Source organism: Thalassophryne amazonica, chromosome 5 (assembly GCF_902500255.1).
Source record: "Thalassophryne amazonica chromosome 5, fThaAma1.1, whole genome shotgun sequence".
Lineage (NCBI taxonomy): Eukaryota > Metazoa > Chordata > Actinopteri > Batrachoidiformes > Batrachoididae > Thalassophryne > Thalassophryne amazonica.
In genome coordinates, this window is record NC_047107.1 from 78321239 (window position 1) to 78346118 (window position 24880).

The following is a 24880-nucleotide window of genomic DNA, read 5'->3' on the forward strand; positions in this document are numbered from 1 at the left end:
CTGGACGCTGTATATAAAATAATATTTTGTAGCGGATTAATCATTTTCTGCCAAACCTTGGATGCTGAAAACACCTCTCATCGCTTCTGGAATCACAGAGAACTGTTTCATCTGGTCATTTTTTTGTTTTTTTTTTTGTTTTTTTTCCCCTCTCTTTCCTACTCCATGTGGAATGTATTTTGAACAGCTTAAGGTAACTATTTTTAATGTTTTTATAGCTTGATAAAACAGTTCCTAGCTGTAAAAGTATGTCTATAGTTGATTTAATATCTTGTTAATGGATCACATGAGCTCTGCTGTGTGCGCGCAATGCGCACTGACGCAGTGACTCATCACGCTTCAAACGAGCATTTAGGCAGAAGCCAGCTCACAAAAGAGTGATTTTTCAGTCAATATTGGACGAACACAAAGTTAAAATTTGGATGACTGCGTGAAAGTGGATGTGTGCTTAAAGCCGCGGAAGAAATGACTCCAGTCAAGCCGCTAAAAGCAGAGCTGTGCACCTAAAAGACGGATTTTGAAGACATAACACAAAGTTAAAAGTTGTATCACGGTGACTTGTAAGCTGCGGCAGATATACGTGGTCTATCAGAAAATAAACCGACCTTTTTATTTTTTTCAAAAACTATATGGCTTTGAATCATGTGCGATTACATCAGACAAGCTTGAACCCTCGTGGGCATGCGTGAGTTTTTTCACGCCTGTCGGTTGCGTCATTCACCTGTGGGCAGGCTTTGAGTGAGGAGTGGTCCACCCCTCCCGTCTATTTTTTCATTGTTTAGGAATGGCTCAGACTGCCGCTTTGCTTGATCAAAATTTTTTCAGAAACTGTAAGGCACATCCGAGTGGACACCATTCGAGAAATTCAGTTGGTTTTCGGTGAAAATTTTAAGGGCTGATGAGAGATTATGGAGTGTTACTGTCGCTTTAAGGACAACCCACGGAGCCGGAGGGCACACGGCGCTCCGAGCCGCCGTCGTCAGCCTGTTTCGAGCTGAAAACTTCCAAATTTAAGCCTCTGTTGACCCAGGACGTTGTGAGAGAACAGAGAAGTTTCAGAAGAGGTCGGGATCAGCAGTTTATCCGGACATTCCACTGTTAAAGGAGATTTTGTAATGAAAGACGTGCGGACGGATTCGCGCGTCGGCAGGCAGCCGCTCATGGCCCGGCGCCACAGAGAAACGCCTCCATGTTGATAACCATTCGTAAAATTCAGGTGGCTTTTGATGGTTTTCAGTCGAGTGAGTATCCGAGAAACTGTTTAACAGCTGGGCATGTCCCGTAACGCTTCCAACGGAGGTGTTACGGGACGGGAGGGGTGGACCACTCCTCACTCAAAGCCTGCCCACAGGCGAATGACGCAACCGACAGGCGTGAAAAAACTCTCGCATGCCCACGAGGGTTCAAGCTTGTCTGATGTAATTGCACGATTCAAATCCATATAGTTTTTGAAAAAAAATAATAAGGTCGGATACTTTTCTAATAGACCTCATACATATATATATATATATATATATATATATATATATATATATATATATATATATGAAAGTGATCCACAGGTGTATATAATTAAAGTGGCCACCTCATTCTGTATGCAGAACGGCACCGCGCACAAAAGAGCGATTTTGCAGAAATAAACGGACGAACACAAAGTTTAAAGTGGGGTCACGGTGTGAAAATGACTGTTTTAAACCCAGGGAAAAATAAAGCCAGCAAGCCACAGATGGAAAGGAAGCCAGTGAGAAGGAGCACAGAGGCGGCTGTCCATGAATGGAGAACAGCAGCACGTGCGAGAGAGAGCGATTTTGCAGAAATAAACGGACAAACATAAAGTTAAAAGTAGGATCTACGGTATGTGTGTGTGTTTAAAGCCGCAGAAGAAATAAAGCGAGCGAGCCACGGAGCCAGCGATGTCCACAGAGGTGGCTATCCAGGAACCCTTGGTTCGTTTCTTTAAATCATTTTTAAATGCTGCTGTGAATCTGTGAATTGAAAACCCACACTTTAAAGGGACCAGGTGTGGGAGGGCTGGAGGTTTGGACCAAACTCATGCCTAAACGTGCGCCAACATCGCGTTTTCATGGCGCTATCATGGCGCTGCATGTCTTAGTGTGGCTGATGCGAGCCATTCGAGGCTCTAATGACAGGTCGGTCGTGGTTCTCTAGAGGCTGATACGTGTCACATACGGGGTACAGAGAGGCACATAGAGGCACCTTCATAGCAGATACCTGATAGATGAAAACGTGGGTCATTCTTCGAATAATTGCTGACTCACCCGTACGTGGCTCATTATTCATGGCTTATTATTCGGTGGGACCCAGGCTTAAGTCCCAATGAGCGACATAATCAGAATGCACCGTTATGAGAGGTTTGGCCAGTATTCAATACATATTCTTTTTTTTATCAGTAAAATTCACAGTTTTAGCTGTAAATGTTTAGTGATTAAAATATAGTGAGAAACTTTTTTTTTTTCTTTTTACAAATTTGATGTTTGAAGGTTCAAGCATAATTTGAGCATACTGATGTACAGTCAGGGCCATAATTATTTTGACAGCAACCCCCCCAATGTTTGTCTCTGTACACCACCATAGTGGAAATGAAACAAGATGTGTTTACAGTGTCTACTTTGAGTGTTAATCCAAGATTGAGAACATCTCGTACAGTCCCTGAGGGAATGTTGCTACCGGTGCTTTTCCCCGGATGCTGTAGTGTGAAGCAGATGAATTGCTTACTCTCCCAGACTAGTCCATCACAGGTTACTTCTCCAACCAAGGCTGATATCCATTTACAAATGGGTGGACTGTGAGAATGCATGTAAAGGATCTGTTCCAAGGATACAGGCAGCTAAGGTGCCATGTCCAGGAATCAAACCTAAGTCTGCATACTGGGGTTTAGGAATCACTCTGTCTGTCCTTCTCTCCACGAGTCTTGTTGGTGCTATGCCTCCTAAACTTTTTGGTACATTTCATTGAAACTCCACACAAGAGTAGCACAGTATAAGAAGATGTGAATGACAGAAAATAATTCTGGACTAATGTTTTCAAGCGGAGATTATTTGTTGTTGTTTTTTTTAAATCTCATTTTAATTCTTTAACTTCAGGAGTTTCATCTTCAATCACCGATCTTGTTACAGAAATATGTTAGTTATTTAAGGACTGTATATAAAAATGGCTGTAACTCAATGATATTGCAATAAATTTGATAAATTCATCTCTATTGTGGTGGTGTGCAGAGGCACAATACAGTGTATACTCTGCAACAGTGACTGCCCTAATAAAGCTTATTATTACTAATTTACAACCCTAAATCATAAAAAATTGGGACGGTATGGAATATATTTTATTTGTAAGCTATTTCATGTTTTGTGTGGTCAGCTTCATTTTATTTGTTAATGTACATCCATTCTTGCATTTAAGGCCTGTAACATTCCAACACTCTAAAGCATTTACTACTTGTAATGTTGCATTCCTTCACACAACACGCAAGATGTTTTGGCATAGAATAAACCAAGTGAAGAAACATTTCAAGTGTTGTCTTTTTTTTTTTTTTTTGGCCCATTATCCCTGTAAACACATCTTAAGATGTGCAAAAGTATGGGCTTTTTGTTGTGGTTTTACTTTTTTTTTTTCTTTTTTTTTTCTTTTTTTATTCTCCCCCTATTTTGTATTTGTGGTGAGTTTTAAAAACCTTTCCACTTTTCATGCATTGAAAATTTATATAAGCTGTATTAAACACACAAATGTATTGAGAAACTATATAGAGCTTTAGTTTCCATAGTGGAATGGTCCAACCCCGACGCGTCCAGGTCCAAAGAAGCCAGCACTGCTTCTGAATAAGGTCGACATAAGGCTTGTTTTTTGCGCACTAAATTTTAAGTGGCATTTGTGAATGTAACACTGTATTGTAGTGCTTGACTGTTTTTCCTAAAAATCCCAAGCGCATGTCGTTATATCAGCTATTGATGAATGACTTCTTGATGATGTGCAATTTCAGGAATCAGAGATCACAGGTGTTCAGCTTAGGCTTGTACCCTTACCCTTGATGCACTGAAATTCCTCAAGGTTCTTTGTATCATTTAATGATACTGTGCACTGTAGAGGCAGAAATATGCGAAACACTTCGAATGTTTGTTTGGGAAACGATGTGTTTAAACATTTCAGTAATTTTCTTGTGCACTTATTGACAAACTGGAGATCCTCTGCTCACCATTGCTGCTTAAAGACTCAGCTTGTCATGGCTGCTACAGCTTTACAATATCACGATTACATTCACCTGTTGACCTCACACTATAGAAATAACTTTTTTTTAACCTCATTACTAGCCCTAAATTGATGCCCTCCCAACTTTTTATTGAATGTGTTGCAGGCCTGAAATGTTGAAATGGATGTATAATAACAAATTAAATATCTTGATTCATACGGTCTGCAACAAAATAGACATTAAAATGTAAGAAACACTTCTTTTTTTTTTTTTATTGTGTTTTGATGTATGGTCCTAACTTTTTCTGATTTGTGGTTGCAAAAGGAACAAAGAAGCATAATTTACTTTCTTCTAAATCAATGCGGAGTTGCGCCAGGAAGGGTATCTGGCATAAAACTTGTCATATCAACATGCAGATCTACCTGTGATCTGCTGTGTTGACCCAAAGTGAAAATAAGGGAGAAGCCGAAGGGACTTGTGGATTTTGTTTTCTTTCTTAATGAAATGCATAGATAGTAGCCTTCCTGAACCAGAGCTCAACTCAAATCAGAATCAAATGAAACAGAAGAAACATTAACCATTGCCTGCAATGGATTATTACAAACTTTTATTAAGCTCCAAAGATATACTTTGTGTTTTGTTGAAATGTCTTTATATGTATTTGTTTTGTGTTGGTTTGCACCTGTATCACTTTGTGGCCATCTAATTGAATGCAGTCAATATGCATGTTTGCTTAACTTTCACTCTGTCCAGTTTTTATTTATTTTTAAATGTGTGATTTTCATGATGAGCATCATTCACAAATCATGCCAACCACCTCTTGTAACACAATCCAGACCTGCTAGCACAACTATCTACGATTTAAATAATGCATTTCTAATTTTAGCATGCTCTGCCAGAAATTAATTTTGTACTGATGGATGAGTTTGGAGGACTAAATTGTGTGACTCCAGGTGACTGATATGTCGCACATACTGGTGATGGGTCTGGGAATGTGATTGCAGATTTGGGCTGACATGAGATTAAACTTCTTTTCAAATATAATTTGAGGTTTTGTTTGAGCTTGCTGCTGCCAGGTATAAGTAAAGCAAACACATATTTAGATATGTATGTACAGTACCAGTCAGTTTTGCAGATGCTTTCCCATTCATTTGGGGAAGTACGTTCAAACCTTTGACTGGTAGTGTGTTTATTCAAACGTACCAACCAGTCCCAAAAGTATGGACTCACAGCATCTTAAGTACATTTTTCTTTAACATTTTTTAAAGAGATTGATACCTCAATTTTTCAAATAATGAAGGAAACATTTGGGAAAGGTGATGAATTGCATATTCCAGATACATTGACATTTCTTCTGTTTGGCACTTTATAGAGCCCCTTGAAGAAATACATAGATTCCCCCCAACACCCCCCAAAAAGTTTGTTTTTTAAAAAATAAAACAGGGGGTTATGATTGGTGTGTGTTGTACTAACATGAGCAACTCATGCATTAGCTCCAGTTTGTATTGATTTTTTTTAAGGATCATTTCCCAATCCAATCTGATCCATGCTTGGTTGTGGGTGGGTGTGCCTGTCTTACGTCCACTATCCCCATGTTTACTTCTGCTGTGGGAGATTGTGGGGGAAAGTGATGTGCGCTGCACTGTGTGTGCAGTGACGATTACTATTTAGTATTTTTGGTGTATGCAAATGTTTTCTGTGTTTAACAGACAACTTTACAGATGCAGCAGTTAGTGGTCGGATAAATGGTGAGCATAAAGACAAAGATCTAGAGCCCTGGGATGGAGGAGACACCCATAACTCTGATAGTCTTGAGTCTCTAGATACTGATGTGGTAAGAAGACTTGCATTGACGTATGCATACATTTAGTCCGACACTATCCATATATGATATCAGTTACACTCTGAATAGTGAAAGAAATAAACATAGTTTGTGTTGTCTGATCTACAGGCTTTATTTATTTTTAAGCTTCATGTGAATCATTTTTCCTCTTGTTTGCTTTCACCTTCCCCTTCTGCTAATATTAGTCAAATGGATGGGACCCCAATGACATGTTCAAGTACAATGAGGAAAAGTATGGAGTCTTATCTACATATGACAGCAGTCTGTCCACATATACGTAAGTGCCTGTGTGTATGTGCCATTTTCATCTGTAGACATTACGTATTTTCAGTATGTTTTCCTGTCTATGGATTAAGCATTGTGATGAGATTTTTCTTTGGATGATTAACATCATGGGAGCTTGAAATAAGGTTCTTCTCTCATTGCATTATCAACTTTCTGGCCTTGTCAAATCTGTGCTTGTTTATTAGGGTCCCCTTGGAACGAGACAACTCAGAGGAGTTCCTCAAGAGGGAAGCCCGTGCAGCTCAGCTTGCAGAGGAAATTGAGGCCAGTGCCACTTATAAGGCACGTGTAGCTCTGGAAAATGATGACCGCTCTGAGGAGGAGAAATACACCGCTGTGGTGCGAGGAGAAAGAGACACCCACGCACTAAGCAGGTGTGTCCGGTGTGCAGTCGTCACTTATTTGTGGATTGGGTGCATATGCAGCAATGTTATGCATTTGGTTCAGTGGGCATCCAGGCTTGTTTTTTTCTGTATAGGGACAACAAGTACATTCCCCCATGTCAGAGAAACAGGGAGGCACTGTGGGGGCCAGGACGTCAGAATTCACCTCGTCTTGCTCAGAGCGCAGTTGGACATTCAACGAACCGGTCAGGACCTCATGATTACAGCCCCAGCTCTGGGGCTGATCAGAGGGTTGTAAATGGAGGTATGGGCAGTGTGTCACTCACAGAACGAAAGTGTTACTGTTTTGATATCAAAAAGAAATTTTTGTTTCTATGTTTGGTTGTCACTGTCAATAAATAGTAATTGAATAGTGTTTTTCAAGAGAACACAGTTGTTCACGCTGGTTGATTAACTGCATCTTTTCATTCCTCATTAGTTATTTTGTGTTAAACTGATGGTGGGGCACCACTGTTGTGCAGTCTTTCATGCTATCACCTTAGAGCAATAAGTTTTGGGGTTCAAATCCAGCCCAAGGTATTCAAGTATAGAAGTTATTAGTACTCTGGTTTCCTTCCATGACATAATTTCGTGTGTGTGTGTGTGTGTCTGTGTCTGTCCGTCCGTTCGTCCATCCATCCTCTTGCTTATTGTAATAGAGATGTATGATAATTGTATTTTGGATGATATTTGATATGTTGATATTTTCAAACTCGTTTTAGCTGGTGCAGATATATAAACTTTGTATTTTGTTTCTTTGATTTAATCAAAGAGCACAAAGTCTCTCCTGCTTTGATTTGGCCCAGACATGAATATTTATAGCCGACTTGTAGATACAAACACAAAACATGACAAATAACATTTGACTTTAACATAAATGTATCGTATTCAGGTGATACCTTTGCGTATAGTTTACAAATTCACTAATGAAAAACAAGGAAATTGTTTTAACTTGGATGAGATGTAAATTATGTCATTGCTACATTTCTTTTTTAAGTAAAATAGAAACATTAAGAACCATATGTAATTTTCTGAGTCACAAACAATAACAACCCAGTGACATACAGTCAGCTACTGCACAAAATAAAAGTTATGTCTAATTTTTAGTCCTATGGATCAAGGTCCATAGGACTAATGCTATCAAGATTTGTGTGCAGTGCATGGTGCGCAGTCCAATGATCTTATGTAAAGCCATTTGATTTTTTTTTTTTTTTTTTTTTTCTGGACTTCAGCACAGAAAATCCTTGGGGGACTGACTCATTATTGTAAATTGAATTTTCTGATGGAGTCCCTGTGGGTAAAACCAGTAGAGCCAAATATGTCATTTTGCCATCTGCTCAATAGCTTTGACAAAAAACACATGACAAAAACAAACAAAACTTACTGTCCTTGTATTGTTCTAAGGACTCTGAAAGAGGCAAAAATGATATTTTGCACACATGTCAATTTATAACAGGAAAAATCTCCTGAGTATGTTTTTACTTGATTCTGCATATAGATGCCTTGAGTCATTGTCTGATGACACAAAGATTTGCATTGGCCTTGAATTATTATGGCCACTTTCCCTGTATTTGGTCCACATTTCTTGGACCTTGTCTGTGTTAAAGGTCTCTTGACCCAATTTTGAAGCAATATGTCTTTTGAAATAAAATGGCAAAGCTTCTGCATGATGCTTCTCTGAAATAATCCTGATGAAATAGTTCATATTGGAGACAAAATCTCATCATTCAGCTTAGGTTTACAAGTGGCCCTGTGCTCCACGACGTTTCATCAGTCACACTACAGGACCACTTTGGGTTCTGGATAACCACCCAGACAGACAACTAGTCTAATGCTGTATGTTATATCTGTGTTAGTCTGTGTATAACTGTTATTTGTTATATGCAAAGTAACCATCTATCAGGTGAAATATGGTCATGTCCTTGGCCTTTTTCCACAGATCCTCTACACTGAGGCACTCTAGTGCTGGATCACACTCAGAGAGACGCACCACATGGCCAAAATGTCATAACCAATGTGCTCTCACAATGTTCCCACAAACTAAAACTAGAAATAAGCTAATTATTATTTTTAAAAGCAACAAGGCTGCTAAAAACTTCAGCTGACTACTAGTTGTACTTATAACTGTGCAAACCTAAAAATCCAGCTTCATGGGGCATTTTCTGTGATCTACAAAAAACACTGTCGGTCAGCTCTCCAATGCTCAAAGTATTGTATTTAATCTTTAATTTTAGCCACCCCATCTTCATCAAAATACAACTGAGAATGTTCATCTGATTTTTTTTTGGGGGGGGGGCAGCTCACATAGGTTATTCCTAACCAAAATTTAATTCATCTACTTATTTACAATCACATTTCACATATCACATTAGGGCCTGTACTGTGTGAGTGAGTGAATATGGGCACACACTCATACCCAAATACTCATGACATGCTAACTTCAGCCTGTTAGCTTTTTGTTGTGGTGCTTGTGTGTTCTAAAAGATGACATTGTTTTAAAAATGTGAATGATTTAATCCATTATGAATCACTGGTTTAAGTCAGGTCGGGAACAAAATGTAAAAACATTTGCACAGTTCAACCACTTAAAAAAAACAAAATAAACCACATTTCCCACAGGCAGCATGGTGGCTAAGTAATGAGTGTGCTTGTTTTCAGAGCAGAAGGTTCCCAGTTCAAGACCCTGCCTGCCTGTACTGCATGTAATGTGGAGGTGCATCAGAAAGGGCATCCTGCATGAAACTTGTGCCAAATAAACATGCAAACCCATCTCAGTTCTAAAAAAAAAAAAAAGAGATAAGCCACATTTCCTACACTGCATTTCCGCTTCACCAGTGCATGCCGATACACTTATGCACTTAGTTACATGTCTTAAACAATGACCAAACACAGAGGTCACACCAGCTTTTAATAGGCAGAATCGCTCATGCTGCAGTCTCCACTGATCTGGTTGAATGTGAAACATAGGCATAAACTTTTTTTATTATATGGCTGCGCCCCTGCACGCACTCTGATTGGCTGATTATGGTTTCCGCGCGATACTGTAAATTTGCGTGTTTATATGTATATAACAGCCATGTAATAAACAAATTATTAACCTCACTTGCTCGGTCTGTACGGGGATATCAGACCTTGGTGTTTTTCGCATGGACCTCTCTGTGCTCGGCCCTTACTTACACCTCGGTCTGATATTTCCCCGTACAGACATCTCGCTCGGTTAATAATCCTTTAATATCTGCCAATACAAATAATCAACTTTTAAGCTTTTATCAGCTGATATTGTTTTAACAGCATAATCATGCATCCCTGTATTGTAAGCCCCCTGTGATGATCAGATCTGATAAGTAGGTATAGAGAATGGATGGAAGAACATCTTATCTTAGTCTTAGGTATAATCTCTTTGTTTTCATGTTTATTGCATTCCTCATTTCTCTTGGTTTTGCTCAGTGAATTTATTCCTAGCTTGCAGTACATTAGTCTTCTTTTGCTTTGTGTTCATGCTGTTTGTTTTCTCCCTGCCTTTTTAATTAGTCATCACCGTCTGTCTGTTGTCCTTGATCATTTGTCCTTCCCTCCTTTAGGTTCGTCCCATTGGCCCTCACCTTGTCCGTCTCCTTCTTCGCGTCCCCTCTCTCGTTACCAGTCTGGCCCCTCCACCCTACCGCCTCGGGCGACCACGCCCACCAGACCACCTTCCAGACCTCCCTCTCGTCCTTCCAGGCCCCTCTCTCATTCGTCACACTCCTCTTATCCCTCCCCCTCATCTCTTTTTCCCCACCATGGGCTCAACTCGTCCACCTGCACTGTGCCCAAACGCATGTCTTCAGAAGGTACCCCCAGGAGTGTGGAGTAGACCCGGGCAAATACATTTGAGCTAAAGATTGATGAACTAATCTCAATATGGAAATTACATTACCACAAAATAAAATTTATTCAAAGTGTCCTCAGTATTAATTACAAAAGTTACCTTTACCAAATAAATTTGCCCGGGTTTAGTGTGGATCAACAGAGCAGGGTGAAGGGGCTTCTACAGACTGATTTGGGGTCAGTTATGCAGTTTCCTGCCAGCAAGCTGATCCTGTCTGTTCCTTGGCATGAAGGAGCACTGCTGTGTGCGCGCGCACGTGTGTGTGTGTGCGTGTGCGTGCAGTGAGTGCATGCATAAGAATCTGTGTGATGGAGTAGTTGCCATTAGTCAAAATGTTTTTAATTTAAAAAAAAAAAATGCTAAAGATGTCGATTGGGCCTCAGTTTTGCAACAGTTTTTCAATTTCAATTTATTTTCATTTATATGGGGCAAAATCACAACAGAGCTGCTTCAAGGTGCTTCACACAAGTAAGGTCTAACCCTAACAACTGGTAAAGGTCTAACCTTACCAGTTAAAAGAAAGTCACTGTATATGAAGACTGAAGCACAAATTTAGATCAGGTGTCAACAACACTGTTCTTGGAGGTCGCCTCCTCAGCAGGTTTTCCAACTGTCCCTGCTCCATCTACTGTTAACTAACATAGTCAGGTGTGAAGAGCTTGGAAACACCAGATTTTATTAATCAGCTGCTGTTGCAACTGGTACGCATGGTAAACATGCAGAGTGTATGATCTGGACCAGGGTTGGGAACCACTGGTCTAGTTCAGCAGGAGCTTTTGAAGCTAGACTCGTGTCTGTGAAGACTTAATGACAATTTTTACAAAGGTTTTTGTGGCTATTTTTGCCTTTAATTGATAGCAGGGATTTGAGACATGAAATGGGGAAACACAGAGGCGAGGAGACATTCAGCACAAATGTCAGTGCTTGGGAAACAGACCAGGCACATATGCAGGCTGCATATGTTGGCATGCTGTAAGCACATTAAACCTGAGGCCACAGCTTCTCTTTAATTATGTCAGCATGCTGCTCTACAGTATAGAAATAATGAATGTTTGAGTACAATGGTAAAAATATTTCATGAGGTGAAAGATGGAATGTTCCATTCAACAGATCCTCATGAAATATTTTTTCCATTACATGAATGAAAAAACATTATTTGTTTTATATAACACCTAACAATTCTGACCATGTAGTCCGTACCTGATGCCGTGTATTGATTCTTCGTGGACAGACTGTCGTCTGCTTTCCTCAGTCCACTGAACAATCATGACAGAAAGTTGTAGAGCTCATAATCCGACAGCGCTTGTACTTCAGGTAGAGACGTCCCAGCAAATACTGAAAATGCCTCCAGGTGGCTTACGGCGTACTCGATTAGTACTTAAAACAAAACCAGCTATACTTGTTTTTAAGCTAAACGCCGTTGCCGCTTGTGTGAGCGCGCATGGTGGTGGAGCTGTGCAATGGTACAAAACATATGGAACCAAAATTGCACAGTAAATAGAACCAAATTTGCACGGTCAATGGAACACGATGGCAAATGGGACGAATGATCCATATCACCTGACATACAAACCATTAATCAAATGACAAGGATCTATTTAGGCGTAATCCTGTTGTTAAGCTCTGACATAACGCATCACGTGATAAATCTGTTTCTGTGTCCACACAAAACAATGTCGACAACTGTAGTGGAACCTCAACATACGAGTTTTTTTAAATACTAGCTGCCGCTTGGTTCATATTATTGTTTGGAAACATATTTTTATCTGAAAACTTGCTAAAACAAATATTCCAAATGATCCCTGTCTGCTACGTTTAACCTGCATGGAATTTAATAAACGCAAACTGAATTTCATACATCTTATATATATTACTCTGGAACAAAGAGGACAAACAGTGTTGTAAAGGACAATAAACAGGACGTTAAAGTGCAAACTTCACTTTCCCCCCGAACTACATGAACATGAAGCGATCGCAGCTCACAGCAACTCCCATTGAAAATAACGGAGAAACGACCTGAGCTTCTGGCATTTTTACATAAAACAAACGCAGTAACAACGTCTTAAAAACCCAGTTAATATATCCAGGAGAGTTTTAGGCATAATATACAAAGAGTTTTATGTTGCAATGTTAATGCTGATGTCCTTGTGCAACAGTTTAAATGCAACCTCATCAGAGTGTCTCAGTGCATTTCTCAATGTTAATGACAGCGCGCCTTTTTAGTTTAGGCCCAAAAGTTAAAAATCACATGATGCGTTACATTACGCCTAACAACCGAATGTAATGACAAATATGCCAGAACAGCTGGTATGAGATGGCCAACAAGACTTGAAAGCTACAACCCCAATTCCAGTGAAGTTGGGACGTTGTGTAAAATGTAAATAAAAATAGAATACAATGATTTGCAAATCCTCTTCAACCTATGTTCAATTGAATACACCACAAAGACAAGATATTTAATGTTCAAACTGATAAACTTTATTGTTTTTGTGCAAATATTTGCCCATTTTGAAATGGATGCCTGCAACACGTTTCAAAAAATCTGGGACAGTGGTATGTTTACCACTGTGTTGAATCACATTTCCTTCTAACAACACTCAATAAGCATTTGGGAACTGAGGACACTCATTGTTGAAGCTTTGTAGGCAAAATTCTTTCCCATTCTTGCTTGATGTATGACTTCAGTTGTTCAACAGTCCAGGGTCTCCATTGTCATATTTTGCGCTTCATAATGTGCCACACATTTTCAATGGGCGACAGGTCTGGATTGCAGGCAGGCCAGTCTAGTACCTGCACTGTTTTACTACGAAGCCATGCTGTTGTAACACATGCAGAATGTGGCTTGGCATTGTCTTGCTGAATAAGCAGGGACGTCCCTGAAAAAGACGTTGCTTGGAGCATCCAAAACCTGGATGCACCATTCAGCATTGATGGTGCTATCACAGATGTGTAAGTTGCCCATGCCATGGGCACTAACACACCCCCATACCATCACAGATGCTGGCTTTTGAACTTTGCGCTGGTAAAAAACTGGACAGTCTTTTTCCTCTTTTGTCCGAAGGACACGACATCCATGATTTCCAAAAACAATTTGAAATGTGGACTCATCAGACCACAGCACACTTTTCCGCTTTGCGTCTGTCCATTTCAAAGGAGCTCGGGCCCAGAGAAGGCGGCAGTATTTCTGGGTGTTGTTGATGTATGGCTTTCGCTTTGTATGGTAGAGTTTTAACTTGCACTTGTAGATGTAGCGACCAACTGTGTTAACTGACATTGGTTTTCTGAAGTGTTCCTGAGCCCACGTGGTAAGATCCTTTACACAATGATGTCGGTTTTTAATGCAGTGCCACCTGAGGGATCAAAGGTCACAGGCATTCAGTGTTGGTTTTGGCCTTGCTGCTTACGTGTAGAAAGTTCTCCAGATTCTCTGAATCTTCTGGTTATATTATGGACTGTAGATGATGGAATCCTTAAATTCCTTGCAATTGAACGTTGAGAAACATTGTTCTTAAACTGTTGGACTATTTTTTCACACATTTGTTCACAAAGTGGTGATCCTCGCCCCGTCTTTGCTTGTGAACGGCTGAGCCTTTTGGGGATGCTTCTTTTATACCAAATCATGACACTCACCTGTTTCCAGTTAACCTGTTCACCTGTGGAATGTTCCAAAAAGGTGTTCTTTGAGCATTCAGCAACTTTCCCAGTCTTTTGTTGCCACTGTCCCAGCTTTTTTGAAATGTGTTGCAGGCATCCATTCCAAAATGAGCAAATATTTGCACAAAAACAAAGTTTATTAGTTTGAAAATTAAATATCTTGTCTTTGTGGTGTATTCAATTGAATATAGGTTAAAGAGGATTTGCAAATCATTGTATTCTGTTTTTATTTATATTTCACACAACGTCCCAACTTCATTGGAATTGGGATTGTATTTTGCCATTAGGCAGGGTTGATTCAGCACCTTCCTTCTCCCATTACTTACTATATCTTTTCATACCTGCCTCGCATTTCTGTCTATCTTGCTTTCACTTTCCACATATTTGCCAAAGAAAAAAAGAAAGTTGACTGTACAACTCAAAACTTCACAATATTGTTGGGGACTATTAAGCATCAACCAGTCAGGGTTACTGTAATCATTCCCAAAGTTAAGTCTAGGAGTATACGCTGCTGCGCATTACCATAGCACAGTTACCTAAGTAACTGTTTGTTTGACAAAAAAGTCATTCCAGCACTATTCAAGGATCTCCCAAACAGATGTAGTTTCATAGACATCCAGCTATCGCTTCAGGTCAGTGGTTAGTGTCAAAGTCTCACAACCTTATGGTTGTAAGGACCCTGAAGACTTGGACCTTTGGCATTTCCAGCAACCCCATGACTCCATAAGCTGTTCCCAGGTATCTCTTGATCTCAAAGGCTGAGGACCAAAAGACATGAATGCCACCACATACAGGTATACTTCTGATGGACAGGTCCAGGAAGTGGTTGAAAGCTAAGGTCTTAGGCTTGATCCAGGATAATTGCAAACCCAGGCACTTAATCATATTCTTAAGTGCTGGGACCAGGGTATCCATTGGTTCTGCAAAGCAGACAGCATTGTCTGTGAAGTAAAGTTTATTAAACCTTTCTTCGCCAACAAAGGCACCTGAAATGGACATTGGTGACTCCAGTACAATCCCCCAGCTGCTTTGAGTGCCTAGTCATGTTCACTGTGTCTGCAAACCCTCCAGCCTTATTACTCACAAATTTCCAAGTAACAGAGTCTCTGTGCTTGAAGTCTAGCCAGATTTAATCTTGGGTACTCAGCAGATGGCAGCGTGCAAGACTACAACTGAATCTCCATGGAAGCTGTGGTCAGAAGTCAGGCTCTGGGCATTTCTATAAACCTGACAGTTCTGCAACAGTCTGCAGCATTTTCCGATGAGAACATAGTCATTCTCCTTAGTAGCACTGTTAGTGTTAGAATGTCATTTACATTGATGTGGCTTTTAACATTGAAACCAGGATCCAGCAAATAATTGTTCCCTTTGTCTTTTTGCAAAATTAAAGAGTATTGAGCCTCTTTTGCCACAGTTACTAGATCCATCAGTACTGCGACAGTCCTCACTGTCTGTCAGTGGTCGCATTGAAATCGCCTATCATCAGTAACTTTGTGGCAGTTGCCAATCATTGAGCAAAGCCCCGAATGGTGCTTCACCGAGGCATCACTCACTGCGGCCTGAATTTAGACTGAGACAAAAAAAAACTCATTAAGTGTTGTCAATTTTAGAATAATAATAATAATAACAGTAATACTAATAAAATAATATTTTATACATTTATTGTTATTCGGATTATAAAACGTACAGTATGAACATGGGAAAATGATTATTTTTGTAAGCAGTGTATATGTTAATGCAGTGTTTTGTTCTTTACTGTTTACTAAAAAAAAATGCACAATAGTTTTTACACAGTCAAAACTGAAGGACAGCACTTCAACCCAGTGGTGGGTACAGCTAACCAAAAAGTTAGCTTCGATAACCATTAATCAGATAACTGAAAAGTTGTCTTTTATGATGATAAACAGATAAACTGCTAAAAAAATTTATCTTTATTACAGATAACCGATAACTATTAGTACTGATTTGGATACGGCCACAACAGATTACACTGTCGGCTTCTGATAAACCAGTTTCACTTTAAGCGCTGCAGGGGCTGCTGGGTAAATTCAACGATCACAAACACAAAGAACACATGAAAAATGAAAAAAAAAACAAAAACACTTATCATCTTTCAAAAGCAGTAACATGCAGTATTAGAAGTCACAGTTTATCTTGGTATTAGATACACCCTCATTTACAAGCTAAAAGCTGCTGCTTTTTTCGCATGATTTGGATCCTGCTGCTTAAACAACCGAAATACATGCATTAATGCATTGATTGGCAGAGTAAAATACATGTAGTAAATAGAAATTCTTACCTGTTAGTTTCAGTGGCAGCAGGGGTGGTGGCCAAGTGGTTAATGCGCTTGGTTTCAGTGCAGAAGGTTCCAGGTTGAAATCCCACCCTTGCCACATTTCTCCATGTAATGTGGAGTTGAGTCAGGAAGGGCATCCGGCGTAAAACCTATGCCAATTCAACATGCAGATCCACCTCGGATTTGCTGTGGCGACCCCGAGTGCAAACAAGGGAGCAGCCGAAGGGACTTACTTACCTGTTAGTTTCAGTGGGATTCATCTGAATAAATAATCCACCCTTTAAATCCAAAACAATGTCTAAACGTGAAGAAAAATCCCTCCCTCTGTACACACAGCTGCGCCGTGAGAGCTCCTCTCCCCCACTGAGTCTTGGCGATTAAACTACAGCCACAAAAGAAATAAAATAATGTTAAAATTAGTCTGTTTTGTTTTTGTGTTGAGTGGACAAGCCACTGTAACGTGCAAAGTGAACCTGAACTACACTACCCACAATGGTCCCTGTGTCGACCGGCCAATCACGTTTTGCGCTTAATGATGACGTCATCAGCAAGCAACAGGCAGCCAGTCTGCTTCATGGCTAGAAACACACAACAAGCGGACTAAAATGTTTGATTTTAGGGTTTACAAACATTTTTGACTGTTAAACTTTACCAGCAAAGAAAATGCTATCGGAACTAAATTTATCGTAAGATAATTGGCCTGATGATGGTTGTAAACCTTATCTGAAAAGCTAATCCGATAGCAAAAACATTAGCTTCGATAATTAGCTGCTATCGGATTAGCTGAACTGTGCCCACCACTGCCTAAACCTCATAGTCCTTGTTCATTTGTAAATCTAATGTGTGGGAGTGCAGTCCAAATGCACTTGCATTGCGCAATACTTAGTAAAAGTTTGCAGACTCAAGTAAAATAAACTGCTCTTTAGCCAGAGTTCAGTTTTGCACTGAGCTGTCACACAGTTTCCCTTACTTGCACAAACTCAGTGGACTTTTGAAATCTTTAAATATTTTTCCCCTACCTGCTGTCTTCTTGGCACTTTCTAATTTCTTGGCTGAGTTGGCTGTGGTTTGAATAGTGTGGTGTGGTATGTCTTGACTTGCTGTTTCATCTGCAGTTTCTCTACTCACTTGCATGGCGTCCAGTAACACTACTGTAAGGTGTGAAATTTAAAACCTCACTGACTACTATGTAGTTAGCCGAGAGATGGTTTTCTAAGCAGCCGGTTTTAGCGCAAAAGCTACAGGGCATGATAACTCTGTGTGTGTGTGTGTGTGTGTGTGTGTGTGTGTGTGTGTGTGTGTGTGTGTGTGTGTGTGTGTGTGTGTGTGTGTGTGTGTGTGTGTGTGTGTGTGTGTGTGTGTGTGTGTGTGTGTTTGCCTCCTTTGTCTGTTTACAGTGTTCTACTTATCTTCATCAATCTTTTTCTTTCAGGTCCACCACGGATGTCTCCAAAATCTCAGCGGACACCCCGTTCTCATAGAGTGCCCCCATGCAGGACCACTACGGTGCCCCCAGGAGTGGACTTAATTTCTCAGAATACTGCAGGAGATCTTCCAGTAAATCCACCAACAAGGAACAACTCCTCTGGAGGAACTTGGTCCTCTGTTGTCAGTGGAGGTACAGCAGGTCTTTTCACATTTAGTTTGTGCAACTACTTGTACTTTTCCAAGTGTTCCAACATAAAATGCTTATTTAGGGCCTGTTCCATTCGCTGCCCCTGACCAAGGCAGTGTCTAAAGATGCAAAGGAGCAAAGATGGGAAGAGGATCTTGTCAACAACTGCATGAGTAAATTTTAAAAACAATGTGTTCCTCAAATAAAGATTGATGTTAACCTTGTCCAGAAACACTGTAGACTTCTCTGGACTCTGAGGAATTTGGGCTGGACCATCACACAGTGGAAATGTGTATTGTGGTCAGAAAAGTTTGTATTCAGATATTCTTTTTGGAAGAAATGGACATTGTGGCCTAGAAATCAAAGACTAAAAGTGCCATCCAGAGTGTTATCAGCAACAAGTCCAAAATCCAGGGTCTCTCATGCTACAGGGCTGTTAGTGCCCTTGGCAAAGGTATTTTACACTTCTGTGATGGCAGTATTAATGCAAAATACTACACTTGGGTTTTAGCGCAACATATTCAATTCAACAACAATGACCCCATACTGTTGCACATCTTAAAATGTGATTGCAGGACTAACAGAACAAAATAACAGCTGAAACACTGCATCCCTTTGTATCCTCAATGCCAAATTGTCTAAAGTGTTGTGAGAAGGAATGGAAACAGTCCACCATACTAAACCTGAAATATCTTTATGATCATAACTGTCTTCATTGAAATAGAAGTTGAGGTAAACCCTTTAAAATCTATCTCACTCTAGGCCATCACTTTGATCAACACCAGTTTTTGCAAGTCCAATCAGTGGGCCATTTAGAGCTTAAGTTATTAAAAGGAGCTCAATAGCTCTAAATATGCCAACTTTATAAAGCAGAACAGGCCGCAGGGAGCAGTTAAAACAGAAAGTCTTACACATGTTTGCAACAGTACCTGCTATAAACATGGAACATATGCCAACAATACAGAAGAATGAGCAAAGGCTGTGTACCAAATTTGGTAAATATGTCACTCGGGAGTGCCACAAATGGAAAAAGAATAAGCTGAAAAAAACATGCACAGAATTGCATGAAATTTGCCCGGTATTATTGGAGGTTATGTCTTTGAGTTGAACCCTACAGTTTGGTGATGATTTCATAAAGTGGGCATGTCTCATTATGTAAATGGAACTCAAAAATATCTCCCACCTCAAAAGTTCAAAAATTCTCCAAAAATCACCCGTTTGTCAGAGCTGAAACTTTTTCAGCATATCCAATGAATAAAGATAAAACCTTTGTACATTGGTACCTATGATCTATTTTGACATTCATCACTCTTGTTTTTCAGAATATGAAAAATCATATTAAATTAATATTTTCCATATATTACATCAAATACCACTAGAGTTGAGAGAAACATTCTCTTTCATGTAGAGATAACATGTTTAATTTCTTTTTACGTTTGATCGAGTTTTAATGTTTCTTCTAATTTTTCCAAAGTAAGACATAAAACCCTTTCACACCAGGCTTGCATGCAGTTGCATTGTGATGCGTATGGTGTACTCTGGAAAATTGCACAGCTTTTGGCGTAGTCTCTGTGTTTGCGTGTGGTTGCATTCCTAGTCTTGCTTTCAGTTGCTTACTGCCACGTATGTAGCCCTCGCGCTATTTTTCTGTCCACTCCTGCTTGCTTTCTTTTTTTGACAGTGTGGAAAATAGTACACGAACAGCACTCGCGTTGCATGGAAGGGGAGAGAGAGAGACAAACCATGGGCACAAGGAAGAGTGCTACAGACTGACATGATGGATTTGATACATTGGAAAAAGTCAGAAGACATTATTCCTGGGGGTTAATGGACTTTATTAATGTGTCACAATCATGAGAGAACTTTGTAGAAACTGAGTCAAAAGTAATAAAAGGAGACAAGTTCTACATTCAAACACGCATAGCGTGTGCTTTAATCACAGAAAAGTAAAAAAAACAGCAGCATCACTTTTCAGGCACATATCTTAAATGCTCCTGTCCTGGCCCAACTTGAACTTCACGGGCGGTGTATTCGTGGAGAACTAAAGACTGGGCATATCAAATACACATTCTTCAGCTGCAGACAGTCTGCAGCTGGAAATAAAGCAGTGGAAATCACAGCTTTCTGAGTGGTACTTGAAAACCTCCTGTTGTGGCAATTCACAGAAGCACGTGACTTTAGCCCCTTTCACATTGGCGTATTCGTAGAACTGCTCATTGCAGCATATCATCTACGGTGAGTTGAGCAGCTCTATGCCCACTTTTAGCAGCTCTACGTCGAGTTTTTGCTCCCTGCGCGGCAGTATGTTGAGGGCTACACGCGTAGGATGGAAGAAATTAAACATGTTTAATTTTCTTTGGCGTAGAGCGCTGGACACAGTTTGAAGCAGGGCTGTGCAGCACAGCGTTACTGCATGCAAGTCTGTGCAACACTGCGCTTCTGTACACAACCAAACACAACTGAGTGCGTCAGCTGGAGAACATGATCACACAGCCCATAGCACCTGTGTGTTCAGAACAGGGGATCGAACCTCAACTCAGAAATCCAGAAACACAACAGAAGCTCTCTCTCGCTCTCTCTCTCTCTCTCTCGCTCTCTCTCTCTCTCTCTCTCTCTGTGTGTGTGATTAGACCTGTGACTTTAACATAAACGCGCACATCGGTGCACTCATCAAATGCCCTGATCAAATCTGAAAAGAGCTGTGACTCTTTGAACTAAAAGCGCACTTGCTGCATGTCGGTGTGATCATCAGACGCCCTGATTGATCAGGTCTGACCAAATCAGCAGACCTGATCAGAGCATCCGGAGGTTTAAAAGTTTAACGGGTCACAGCGTTTCCTTCGGGGCAGCCTTTACCACAGCCAGACTCAGCAGCATTTGGACACAAAGAAAGTGATCCACCAACACACCCAAAAAAACCAGATAATATTAAATGACTGTTTTTGAGCCGCACCACACCTGCAGTAGAGAACAGAGCGCACTTCCACAGAGGCAGCAAGTAGCACTGAACTGGTTTACTAGTGGCATGGTACACGCGATTGTGTGCACACATTAAAAAGCAAACACACGCAGCTGCAAGTAATTGCCCAGTCACACGGCACTTAACGAAGGGTGACGAAGCCTTGACGAAACCAGAAATCTGGACTTTTGTTGACTGTCGTTGGCATCGTTTAACCTTCACACAGCTTCGTTCCTGCAGCGGGAGCTTCATCAGAATTTTTAAACTGTTGAAAAATTTGAACGAAGGGCAACGAAAACCTCAGTTCGTCTGTTTCGTTTTGCTGTCGTTCTTGACGTTTTTTTAATCATTTGTGTAGTTTTTGTAATGTTATTGTTTAATTTGACTTCATTGGAGCAGCTGAACATTTTCACACTGCAGAAGCCGGTTTGTGAGCGCTGAGGTTGCTGCTGCTTGATGTACCATCGGAAATTACAGGGTAGACTCAGCCTGCTTGCTTGGATTTTTTTTATCTGTGTGGGGGTGCAGCTTCAATGGGCTCAGGCACCTTACACAGGCCAGAATTAATCTTTTGTGTGGATGTAATTAATTATTTTGCCACAAGCAACTGTTGAATTTGAAACAACGAAAAAGTTGTGTAATTTCCGACGGTACTTGAATGCAGCATCAGCGACAGCAGGAGCTGCTGTGTGCGCTTATTATTTTGTATTAAATATAACTAATATATAATTTTAGTGAGACAACTAATGAGAGAACAAATTTTCTGTGCTTCAGTTGTCTTAAAAGAACAGTACAGCTGCAAGTCATCGGCATACAAATGGTAGGACACATCGCAGAACTGCTGGATCAGCTTACCAAGAGGAAGGATATACAACAAGAACAAAATCGGACCCAGGACTCAGCCCTGCGGGACACCCCACAAAAGATCAGCAGATTCAGACATCACATTGTTCACAGAAACACTAAAAGTTCTACCAACCAAGTAAGAGCTAAACCACTCTAATACAGGACCTGACATGCCAACCGTATCCCGCAATCTATTAATCAAAATGCCATGGTCAACGGTATTGAATGCAGATGACAGATCCAATAAAACCAGCACAGAACATTTACCACTATCAGCGGCCATCATAATGTCACTAGCCACCTTCAACAGGGCAGTTTCAGTGGAATGAAACTCACAGTACCCGGACTGAAATGTGTCATAGATGTTGTTAGTCTGCAAAAATGATTTAAGTTGGACATAGACCACCTTTTCCAAGACTTTAGCCAAAAAAGGGGTCTTTGATATTGGCCTAAAGTTCTTCAGTTCCATAGAGTCCAATCCTGCTTTCTTTAGCCGTGGTTCCACAACAGCATGTTTAAAAGAACAAGGAAACACACCAGTCGACAGACATATTGAACATTTTAACAATACAAGGCCCAGTAGAGTCAAAAACATTCATAAACAATCTCAAAGGAAGTACATCCAAAATACCAGAGGTTGGTTTCATTATGTTGATGACAGATAGAATGTCCTCAATTGTAACAAGCTTAAAGGAGGTCCAGTATTGAGGGGGAGGTCCCAAATACCGGGAACCACAACAAGAGGGCAATGACAGCGGCAAACTATCTTTTATGACTCTGACTTTGTCAATGAAGAAATTAAGGAACTCATCACTACTTGTTTTAGGAAGAACAGGAGTTACAGCAGCAGCAGGTGACTCAGACGGCTTTTGATGGCTTTTCAGTCGAGTAAGTATCCGAGAAATTGTTCAACAGCTGGGCATGTTCCAACTTGTCCTGTGAGACTTCCAACACAGAGGTGTTGTTTGTCGAGCGGCTGTGAGCGGCTGCGTCCCGACGCGCGAATCCGTCCACACGTCTTTCATTACAAAATCTCCTTTAACAGTGGAATGTGCCGATAAAGTGCTGATCCCTGCCTCTTCTGAATCTTTTCTGCTAGTCACACGACGTCCTGCATCAACAGAGCCTTAAATTTGGAAGTGATCTGCTCGTTCCAGCCTGTCGATGGCTGCTCGGGGCGCAGTGCGCCCTCCGCCGCCGTGGGCCATTTTTAATCCAGTTTTAATGGTCCTTAATCCGTGTGATACCGACAGAATCTTCACCGAAATCCATCTGAATCTTTCGAATGGTTTCCAACTGGCTGTCTCTAACAGTTTCTGAAAAAAAATTCATGGAGCAAAGCGGCAGCCTCTCAGCCATTTCACTGACAATAAAAATCCGATAAGGGGGGATGGACCAGTGCTCACTCAAAGCCTGCCCACAGGCGAATGACGCAACCGACAGACGTGAAAAAACTCACGCATGCAAGCTTGTCTGATACAAGCGCACATGATTCAACTCCATATAGTTTTTGAAAAAAATAAAAAGGTCGGATACTTTTCTAACAGACCTCGTATATATGGCTTAGAACATAATACTGTGATACAACAGTGAGCACGGCGCACTTTTTTTTTTAATTGGAGGAAGACGGAGTGCGCAGCGTGTCAACAGACAGTGTGTATTCTGATAATGATGGACATGATCCCTCTTTTGTTCTGGACGAGGAACCAGAGCAGGTGGTCCACTGACGTGCACACAGATCTCCACAGATTCTGTTTGCAGTTTCTCCAGGACTCAGTTGCTATGAGCTCCGTCCCAGAGTCCTGGAACACAGAGACGCAGACACACACTGCTGCAGCTGTGGCTCCAGGTGCGTTTTGTCAAGATCGTGAGCTTCGGTTTTGTTAATTTCCTCTTTTGTCCCTTTTGTGCTCTTGCTTCGCAGACTGTTCGGTGATAAAAGCTCTTTCGTCCACCTTTTCTCAACGAATTGCGACATTTTTTACTTTTTCCCTTTGTTAAGGAATCGTTGTGTGCCGTGTGACTGGGCCATAAGTACGCGCGTATTTTGGGCGTATTTAAATGAAACACAACGCTGCAATGAGCAGCTCTATGAATATGCCAATGTGAAAGGGGTTTTTGAGCATGAAGATGTGAAAAGGTTTAAGCCATCTGCAGCAGCGGACATTTGTATGAGAACCGGTTTGATCCACAGAGCTCTGACACATGTCCCTGAGTAAAGCAGGAAACCCAGTGTTACTGCATTTCCTTCTGAACATTTGAGTCTGTGAATTTTGCACGAGACAGTTCTTTTGTGCGCGTTACAACTTAAGCCTCTTTCACACTGGGCTCACTTCGAGTTGCGTTGTGCGGCATCATGATGATTCCACATGGTAGCAACCCAGTGCCGAGACGATGTAGCCCAACACCACAACAGTGCAAGGGACGCAAAAGACGAAGCGAATCGGAAGCCAAAAATTAAACGTTTAATTTTTTTGCATCCTCTGCTCGACACAGAAATAAACATGTTTAATTTTTTTGCATCCTCTGCTCGACACAGAAATTAAGTGGTTTCAGTGCAAGTCAGGGCAACGTGATGGTACTCAGCGTGACTGGAAGCCACATCCTCACAATACGTTACCTGACGCCAGTTTATGATTCCTGTATAAATCATGCAGGATTGTTTTTATACCATATACACAATGCAGTAAAGACTACATGCTCAAAAAGAGCATAAAAAACAAAAACCAATGCTTTTTGCAGCCTGACTGCTGCTGCAGCTCCTCACTCTTAGTTAAATTCTCTCACAACTGTTTTTAAATAAACTCCACAAAAGTCCTGCTCACAGACTGATTGCCTGAAACAAGATGTCCACATCCAGTAAAAAGTCCAGACCATGATATAGGAGAAGCCATAGGGGAATTGAATAGTGTCAAAACACCCGGACC

The 24880-nt window shown here is 40.8% G+C and overlaps 1 protein-coding gene across 13 annotated transcripts in view; it reads left to right on the forward strand.

Annotated features, from left to right (window-relative positions):
• The window catches only part of atxn2 (ataxin 2), a 94891-nt gene that overhangs the window by 38315 nt on the left and 31696 nt on the right, over window positions 1-24880 (forward strand). For 12 of the 13 annotated variants that reach the window (XM_034170606.1, XM_034170612.1, XM_034170607.1 and 9 more), the window contains 6 exons: window positions 5914-6038; window positions 6233-6324; window positions 6518-6706; window positions 6811-6980; window positions 10297-10545; window positions 17966-18151. In XM_034170606.1, coding sequence (XP_034026497.1) covers window positions 5914-6038; window positions 6233-6324; window positions 6518-6706; window positions 6811-6980; window positions 10297-10545; window positions 17966-18151 — 1011 coding nt within the window. The remainder of the gene's footprint in view (window positions 1-5913; window positions 6039-6232; window positions 6325-6517; window positions 6707-6810; window positions 6981-10296; window positions 10546-17965; window positions 18152-24880) is intronic. The other variant, XM_034170617.1, reaches the window with a different exon arrangement.